The following is a 10,215-nucleotide window of genomic DNA, read 5'->3' as shown; positions in this document are numbered from 1 at the left end:
TTTAAATGGTCAAAGGGTATTTTGGAAATTTAAAGATTTTTTGGAGGTGCAGAAGAAATGCTTGGAGGTGTAGGAAGAAAGACCCTAAAAGAGCGGGCCCTATAAGTTAAAACCCACTCATTCTATCCAATTACAAAATCCAAATACACAAATACTGATATGGATAGTAAGAATTTTATGTTAGTTTATTTATTTGGATAATGGAAAGAAATATGATTTTTAAATTCAAAATTAAATAATATAAAACATAATGCAATATATATATAATATAAAATAGAAGATTTATTTATTTATTCTATGCATATACACATTATTTAATATGAGATAAAATGAAATACATTTTTAAGTTTTTATTATCTTGTTAAATTTCTGTTTATATATTAAATTGCATAATAAAACATGACATTTAATATCATTATTTTTTATTTTACATTTACTAATTAAAATGCTTAAAGATATTTTTCTTGATTGGTTTGCATGGATTAGGCTAACCAAACTCAATTCTTTTATTGCATATTATCGTAAATATATGCGTTATCTTGTGTACAATAAATAATTATATTATAGAAATAATAATTATGGTGATGAAGATTTTTTTTAATAACATAATTCTGACAAAGACTTTCTATATCATATAGTATTTATAATATTTATCCTAATAATATTATTTATTATTTATGGACGAAATTCATTTTTTAAAAATATTGTGAATATTATTAATAATATATTATCTAGGTAAGTCCAACTTTTATTGTTTCTACTGTAGACTACAATACAGTATTTACATAAAAGCAAGTATTTTAGTTTTTATTTAAAACTATAAAACTGTAGTTGGTAACTGAAAGAAGTTAAAATTAACTTGCTAAATTATGAACAGTTAATAAAATTATACGATAAAGAAATGGTACATTTAAATTGAAAAAAAATAATATTGATATGGTATTTTTATATAAATATTTTATTTTTAAATTCGGTCGACAAAATTGTGTATATTTATAGTTTTAGTTTTAATTGATTTTAACTTTTCTATTTTTTTATCTTGATTAAGTGTTAAGTATAAAATTGTTTTAATTACGTTTTATATATATATATATATATATATATATATATATATATATATATATATATATATATATATATATATATATATATATATATATATATATATAACATTGTCTATTTTATTCATCTTATATAAAACTAAAATATTTTTCAATCAAAAGTTCAAATAAAGTAAATAAGAAACACTTTTATGTAAATATTATCTTTCTTAATATTAATAAATATTATTGAATAAGAAGACAGTGTAATAAAAAAAAGTACCATTTATCAATATACCCGTGTATTGAAGCCTACAATTAAAATAATAAAATATTGCAATTAGTATAACGGTTAAAATAAATTAAATGGTATAAAAAATAGTTGAAAATTAGTAATAACACTATTTATAAAGTAAAATAACTTGTTAACTAATAACGAAAAGTAGAAAATAACCGAAATATTTAATGAATTTATTTAGTCAGATTTATTTACTGGCTTAATCGATCTTATTCAGATTTATTTAATCAATAAACATAAATTTAAAGTAAAAAATAAGAGTGCGTAGTTACTTTATGAGGTAATTTGTTTGTATTGTAAATGTTTTTAGACCTAATAAATTTGAGAGTTCTCAACATCAAATTTCAATTTGTTTGTTTGAGGCAATATTCCATATATATAGGTTTTATTTAAAAACTAAGTTGTTTGTTTATGTGGTAAAAGCATTTAGACCAAATGACATGTGATACACTATAATTCCCAAGTCCCAACAAAATACATCTTCATCCAACATCATAACTATCAAACAAAAAATCACATTCAAATGCATCAAAATAGAGAACCATCATGCAATAACTCACCACACATTTATGCCTCTCTATGCTAAACAACTCACATGAAATTAAAACCACTCTTTGTACTCTTGTCACATTTTTTTCTATACAAACCCTTCCAAAACTATATATACACTATCTTTTATAAACCAATTTCAGGATCATTAAACTCATAAAAACAATTTTAAAACCTTTTTTTATAACCTTAACATTTGAGTGAAAATTTCCATACTATAACAAAGTGCATGTTACAAAAAAAGATGTTCCTAAAATAATTGTACTTTATTATTAATTTTTTTTTAATTTTTAGCATTATATCATATCAATGTCACTAGAACGGAGTTAAAAATATCACAACTAATTTATGTGCAGTCGAATGAGTATTGAAGCTGTAAAAATGTCTTCTACTCAATATCTTTGCCCTAAATGAGTAGTTTTGTATGAACTTTAAATTTTCTTCAGAAAAAAAAAACCGTAAATTCAGCCAACAATTTTATCCTTAAATATTGTCGGAAACCAGTTTTAAACAAATTTGATAAGGCGTCAAGATTTTGTCCTTAAACATGATTTTTGTAAATTAATTAAGAAACGTATTTGTAAGATACTCTCCTAGAAGCAGGAATTTGGTCATAGGATTATAAAAGATGTTAACAAATTGCATAAGCTTGGTTAATTAAACCAGTGGTGACTCAGTTATTTTGGGAAGAGAAATCAGTTAATCGTTTTAACCGGTTTCTGGGTAGTTGTAGAAGAATAAAGCATATAATAATAGTAGGAATTAATGGACAATAATACTTCACAACAATAGCAACTCATATCATATAGGTTCCAAAAGTAAGATTGTAAGTATTAAAAGACATGATGTAAAGAGGTCATGAACAACATGAGTTGTGAAGTCAAATCAGTTTCCTAATTCACAATATGAACCTATGTTACCTAGTAGAGTCTCCAACATCCTATTTTATGTAATGTTTCAAATCTCTATATACTCCTATTCCTTTCATGTTCATCCTCGAATTCCTGGCATAACCATGAAGGTCAAGCTTGGAGTGTCATACCCATAAACCTTCTCCTCTTGTAATTAGCTTTGAAACAAGCTTGCCTCAGCTTCTTGGCTTTTGCATTTAATTCCAGACCTGGTAATTTTTCCAACAACCTTTTATGCTTCTCCAACATGGAAACCTCGTCTGCCAAACCCAATTCCTGCACCACATACCAACCACTTTCAGCCATTGACCACAGAAAAGTAATAAAATCAGTGGTTAATTAGTTTTCACGTTGGTTTTCTTGTCACCTTCACTGCCCTTTTATGGGGCACAAACTATTCCAAAACAGTACAACCTACAAAGTTCTTAATTATGATTCCGCGTGGGGTCCAACTCCTACAATTGTAAACTCAGGATTTCTCAGCAAACAAAAGCAACATAGTTTACTGGTCCAGTAATTAAGACACGGGAAATAAGGTAACAAAAAGATAATGTTGTTTCAGTCGATGCTCATTAAATGGTAGAGATATACTCACACTCATACATAGGACATGACAAGCATGTCTAGGTACATTACCTTAACATTCTCGATGAGTAATTGCAAGCTCTTGAGTTTCCTATGGGGCCACCTCATGATGTTAAGCTCCCTGCACCTTCTCTTCAACATGGTTAACCCCACATTCATTTGCTTAGCAGCTTCATTAATGGGAACATCAAAATGCTTCATTATCTCCTCAAATTCCAGAGCACATGGCTTCTTCTTCTTCTTCTTCTTACTGTTACTACCAGCACGAGGCACTAGCATCTGCTGAATATTCTGCACCTCCTCTTTCTTCACACAAATCGCAGACCCATTTTCAATCGCCAATAAAGCATCCCCAAAACCCTTCTCGCGACCGCAATGATGACTTTCTTCGGGAACAACAACAATGTTCAAGGGCTTCTGCTCCACCTCCTCCAAATCTTCACCCAGGGGTGGGAGGCTAAAATCGAGGTCTAGGTTTTCCAAATCTGGGAACTCGTTCAAGCAAAGTTGCTTACTTGAATACGGCAACTGCTGTGTCCAATCGTGACCGGAAAAACCCTCTAATGGTGGAAGTGAAACCTCCGTCGTTCTGAAGTCAAATACACCATTAAAATACCACTCATCCAAAAAAAAAAAAACAATATAGTACTGTTTATCGTATAAGACAAAATAAAACAAAGAAAGTTCCAATCAACCTCGAAAGTCACGAGAAACTGTTCCATAGGAATAATACTAAGCAAAAAAGACAGTGAAGAAAGAGGAGCTTACTTATCTGTAGGGCATAGTTGAGCAGAGAAAAAGCATGAGCTGAAAGTCTGAGGAATGATTTCAAGATTGGGGAAATCATGTTCGGAGACAAAGTTCATATTGGAGAGAAAGAGCAGATTGCAAATGGGTTTGGAGGGACTAAGGAGAACGCGGAAAAAAGAGAGTATTTATAAACGTGTGTGTCTGTGTGTGAGGGGATGTGTGGTTTGGGAAAAGAGGGGGTTACGATTTTCAGACCAACTCTTCTTCAGTTTAATTTTGGAGACATTGAACCCGCTACCTTAGATACATCATACTCATACTCATATTCATATTCATTTGACTTTGCATTAACCTTAATTACTAATCAAACAAGTCATCACAACCAGCTTTATTCATCCAATCTCACTCATCTCCTACATCTGCTGCATGCTTATCTAATTTTAATCACAGATTAATAATTTCGTTATAGAGATAATGTTCAGAATCTGAAACAAAACTTTTCTTTTGAAGAATAATCTTCCTAACAAATTCATAATTAATTATCAAGAAAAAAAAAATCAAACCCATATTTGTTATCATGTGATGGAAGTAAGAATGTTAGTGGTGCGAGATTTGTGATTGTTGTTTTGTTTGTACGTGTATGAGGTGTTGTAAAAACGTGTTTTTCCATACATATTTTGTCATCATTTAGTGTTTTAGGAAATGATGCCATGTTCATTGCTGTTCCTACGGTAACGCATGGAAACTATTATAAAATAAAATGAAACTATATTCATAGCTTTCCATAGCTTTGTGTGGTGCAGTGACCATATTCTTCCACTGATTTTGGGTATACAAGGGTGAGAAAAAAAAAATAGTAAGAATGAATTTGATGTCAATCAGAAGTTTCACATTGATTAAAAATTTTAGGTTAATTTAGACATGTATTTTTCGTTTTTGTTCAGTTTTGTCACCAGACAATTATATCTTAACAGTTAAATTTTGACAATTTTCTCTTACCTTAGATAATATATTTTAAGTGATTTTAAAATATAAAAAAATAAAAAAAAAAGAATAAATGAGTAGCTACTTAGAAAATGTCACCTCAGATGGTAAGAGTAAGTTGTCAAAGTTTAGTTGTAAAAAAAAATTTCTTTGTTAATTTAGTCTTAATATATGTTTTTTTAATCAAGTTCTAATTTTTGTCAATTTTAATCAATTTGATTTTTTTTGTTAGTATCGTTTAAATAATTAACTAATTAACTAGTAATGAATGTGTCTTTCATGTGTTAATTCGTGTTTTTTTTAATTAATTTTTTAACTATTTTTTTATATTTCTTTATTTTTTTTAATTAAAAAAATGTACATGTGTCAAGTCGACATCGTGCCATATGTCAGGATTAGTGTCCGGGTTAATATTTTGTATTCAACTTGGTCTCTGTATCCGTTATTTATTTTTTTCAATTTAGTCTCAATTTTATTAAATCGAACAATTTTGTCCTTTTCCAAATGGAGACCAATTTTAATGTTTATATAAATTTTATACTCATATTTTTATTAAATATTTTTTGTTTAGGGTTAGGATTACAATTGATTTAAAATTAGAATTAAAAATTGAAGAGTGAGGATTAATACTATTGGTTTCAAATTTTAAGACGATAAAATGTTAATTTTAATATAAATACTAGTATAACATTTATATAAAAATTAAATTTAGTTTCAATTTGGAAAGGATCGAAATTGTTTTATTTAAAAAAAACTAAATTGAACAAAAATAGCGAATATAAAAATTAAATTGAGTATAAAACATTGATCTTGACATGTAACACTGATCAACCTAACACGTGACATAATGCTCGTTTGACACATGAACATTTTTTTTAAATTAAAAAAAAATCCAAAAACTTGCAAATTGATATGTGATAGACATAGTTTACCGACCATTAATTATTTAAACGATGTTAAAAGAAATTGAGAAAATTTGGGACTAATTAAAAAAAATGTTAGAATTGAATTAATAAAATTGGACGAAAGTAAGGATCAAATATATAATTTAACCAAAATTTTAATATATTATTATAGATGTATAAATTTATTATCTTAATATTTTAAGTTTAAATTGATATTTTATCTTTTATACGAATTTATTTCTGACTCATTGGTGCGAAATTTTCTTAATACATTAATAATGGGGTACAAATTGTGGTGTGGATAGTAAAATAGGTTAGTCTGCTGTATTTTTGGGCACAGAATATAGTTAGGACTAGCTTTAGGTCCGCCCCCATCACGTTGTCAGTTCTTTCTTTTAATTTTAGTTTTGTATTCTATATTTTAACAATAAATATATTTAATTATATTAATATTTTTTAAGTCTTTAAATAATTAATTAATATTTTGAGTTCAATAAATTAAAAGATTATTATTTTATATATTAAATTATTTAATTATTATTAATAGTTACAACTTAACTGTTTATGATTTGAATTATAATAATATAACACATTTATATTTCAAACAATAATACAAAAAAATTAATTCTCAGTTATTTTTAAAAAAAATTGTCTTAATTAAAAACAGATCAGGCTAAAATTTAATTCTCAGTTATTTTCTTAATTCTCATTTCCAGTTAAATTAATGACAGGTGGATAAACAAGCTTTCTTAACTTAATATAAAAAATAAAACGTACATTTTAGTTATTTAAGTTTGCTTATATTTTTTAAATAAATTGTCATTCAAACTAATATAAATTATTGAAAATTTATTTTCTCTTTGATATATATTATTTATGTTGTGTCATCAAAATATATTAATAAATATTGATTTTGATTTTTAGAATGTATTAAAATAATTAATAATATAACACTATTTAGTATATATAAATGCAGAAGAAAAAAACATAAATTATTACATTTAGTTATATAACAAGATAGAATATTGTCAATGATATTAGTTCATTAAAAGCAACCATCTTTGGTATCTTATAATTATTCATAAAATCATATACAGATAGTTGTATCGGTAGAGATACGTAATCATGGTTTAAGTTAATGCGTAAGATGTATAAATAATAAAATAGTAAAAAAGTAAGAATATTTTAGTAAAAAAACTATTCACTGTATAATTTAGTATTGTTTTCAATATTAAGAAAACCTTAAACATAACATAATGAGATGAAAGCAGTACTTCGGTACGCGCTTATTTAATCTACTGTTTTTAATATTAAGAAAACCTTAAACATAACATATATATTTTAATCATTCTAAAAAGTTAAACCTGCACCCATCGTATTAAGGTGATCAAAGAGGATGACAAAAATACACAAATACTTAGATTTAAGTCGAAAAAATATAAATGATTAGTAAAAAAACTGAGAGAAAAAAAACGAAAAATGTAGTTAGCCAAATATTTTAATTGATATAATGATATAAATTTTTATGCATTATTATTTTATAGAGTTGAAAGGGGATATTAAAAGTATATGAAATTGAGACATTTAATCTTATATCATATGCTAATATAGCCCACGAGAGTAACACACCAAGACAAGATTTTTTCTTGTTTGAAACATCACAACCTTTAAGACTTGTTCTTATGAATTGATTTACTATTGACGAGAATTAGCGAAGATGGATTTGCGTTGATTATGGATGTTCGTTTTCAATTATTTGCGAGTGATGTAAAGCGTGTATTTGCGAGATTGTTCCATTCTCCCATCTTACTTGTTGAGCGCAGATTTAAAACCATATTTTACCATAATAATCCTATTTATCATAACCTTATTTTCATGTGTATGCAGAAAAGATTCTGGTTGACGGTAGAAAATCAGCAAGGGTGGGATGGCTTTGGCACCTCCATGATGAGATTGTGGTTTTCTTCTGAAAAAAGCGACTAAAACATTTTCCAGACATGTATTTCCTTCGCTGTCAAAAAGTTTTGAATTTTTTAATTCATATGTTAATTTCTAAATAAAACGAAAAAATAAATAAATCAAGATGAAAACAAAATTATTTTAAAAATACATTTTAATATCTAAATATTTTAATATTTATTCTTATACCAAATGCATTTTATTCTTTATTTGTTATAATAATAACTTTTATTCAAAACTATTAATTAACATCTTCTCTAAAAAATATTATTTCAACTCTTCCAAAGATTATTTTATATTATTATTTATTAATAAGGGTAATTTAGTAATCTTTAATTTCTATTTATTAAAATGTTTTTTTATCTATTACATCAATCAAATCCTTTCACAAAAATTATTCTCAAATTCACTCTACAATCATCCCCAAATCCATAAAAAAGAACAACATACATATCACCTTCTAATCAACCCAAATAAATCCTCTCCCTCTCCCTCAAATCATCACTCCCATGAGAACACACCCTAGATATAAAGTTTAACACAACTTTAGAAACACGAGCAAGTACACTACAACCACAGAAAAAGGTAAAGACATCTCAACTTCCTAAAAGACAAGATGAAACAATAACAACTTCACTGAGACTCTTGATTAAGAATATCTTGACTTTGAGGACTAGTGTATATATATTGGCCAAGTATATCCCTACAACTATAAGGTCAATGACGTATCAGCCTAAACCAAAAGGACATACGTGTGTCACTATTGTAATACGGAGCCACCTAGACAAAAAGACAAATCACAGTGATTATGAATAAGTAAGTATATTAAGAAAACCCTAAGACAACTTAATGCTGCATAACCTAGGGCCAACAACCAGGACTCATCCAAGTAGTATAAAAGACATTGTTCATGAGGTAAGTGATGAATCTCATTTTATTACAATCACCTTATAAATTGCAACAACTAACTTGAGCGTCATGTCTTTGCAGACATCTCTACTGTCGAGAACTCTAAGCTCTCATCCAAAAAGGACACCTCGATAAAAAGAAGTGAAGAAGAATGATGACTTGAAGAAAAGACTCAAGAGTGAACCAAAATATTGACATAAAACATCTAGACCTTAATAAAAATTTGTTCCTTAAAATATATTTAGTCTCCATATAAACAAATCTTATTACTATTTTTGTAAATTATTATGAACGGACAAAACACTAATGTTATCTCAGTTAATCATGTGAAGTGAAAAAAAAATCCTGATTATATGAATAGAAAACTAAATTAAGAAAAAATTACCGTATAATTTTCTGTTGAACAGACATTATTTATATTTACCTGCAATAAAAAAAGTTTGAAGTTATTTCAATATATAGAGAAAATAGTTGTAGAGTTTGTTGTTTAAAAAATATTTTGAAAGAAAATTAATATTTACTTCCCACTCTCTTTTCCTAAAATAACTTTTCAATAATTTTTTATTTAATATAAACAATTTAAATTTTTACGCTTTTATTTTCTTTTTTACTTTCACATTTTCCCTTTTCAAACCAAACAAAGTTAAACAAATTTAATTAATCCATGTATATTATAAAAACACCGAAACATAAAACAACAAGCTAGCATATTTTAGCGTTACTTATAGAAACACAGTTTAAAACTATCCATGTATTTTGAAATCGAATAATTTCTTATTTAAAATAAATAAAAAATATATTATGACATATTAGTATTATGATATAAAGAAAATTATTCAATATTTTTAACTAACCATTTGAAAAGAAAAAAGAAAATAATAAAAAGTGTTTTCTTGTTCTACCATTTCCTCGTTCTGATTGAATGGACACGTCTTTGGTTTATGGACCTAAAAGACAGCAAACATGAAGAATGATGGGCCTCTCAATGTTAACGAGGGTATCTTCTTTCTGCACCTATCATTTCTTTTTATACCCACCTATGAAAATGGTACATTTAGTAAAAGGTGGTGGTATTTTGAGACTTGGAAAAATTTTCACTTAATAATTTAAAACAACACCTTAATTATATATATATATATATATATATATATATATATATATATAACTTTTTTAACTTAATTTACTATTACAGTTCATTATATTATTAAAATAAGTTGTCAAGTGAGTGTTTTATTTTCTCTTGAGAATTTCAAAATGTTTCCTTTATACAAATATCCTTTCATTATTTAAATATAAAAAAAATTCATTCTTTATTCACATAATAG

General features: G+C 26.6%; 1 protein-coding gene across 1 annotated transcript; it reads right to left on the bottom strand.

The window, feature by feature from the left end:
• Nucleotides 1–2,693: 2,693 nt before the first annotated feature.
• RKD4 (RWP-RK domain-containing protein) lies at nt 2,694–4,425 on the bottom strand. The gene is made up of 3 exons (XM_028049385.2): nt 4,152–4,425; nt 3,435–3,972; nt 2,694–3,074 (listed from the first exon to the last, which is right to left on the bottom strand). The coding sequence occupies exons 1-3, from the start codon at nt 4,247–4,249 to the stop codon at nt 2,910–2,912; spliced, it is 801 nt and encodes a 266-aa protein (XP_027905186.1). The 5' UTR covers nt 4,250–4,425; the 3' UTR covers nt 2,694–2,909.
• Between the last annotated feature and the right edge of the window lie 5,790 nt (nt 4,426–10,215).

Source organism: Vigna unguiculata, chromosome 9, assembly GCF_037176805.1.
Source record: "Vigna unguiculata cultivar grain cowpea cultivar isolate G323 ecotype 2 chromosome 9, ASM3717680v1, whole genome shotgun sequence".
NCBI classification, from domain to species: domain Eukaryota; kingdom Viridiplantae; phylum Streptophyta; class Magnoliopsida; order Fabales; family Fabaceae; genus Vigna; species Vigna unguiculata.
The sequence above is the reverse complement of the archived record's forward strand: the minus strand, read 5'-3'. Positions and strand labels throughout refer to the sequence as shown.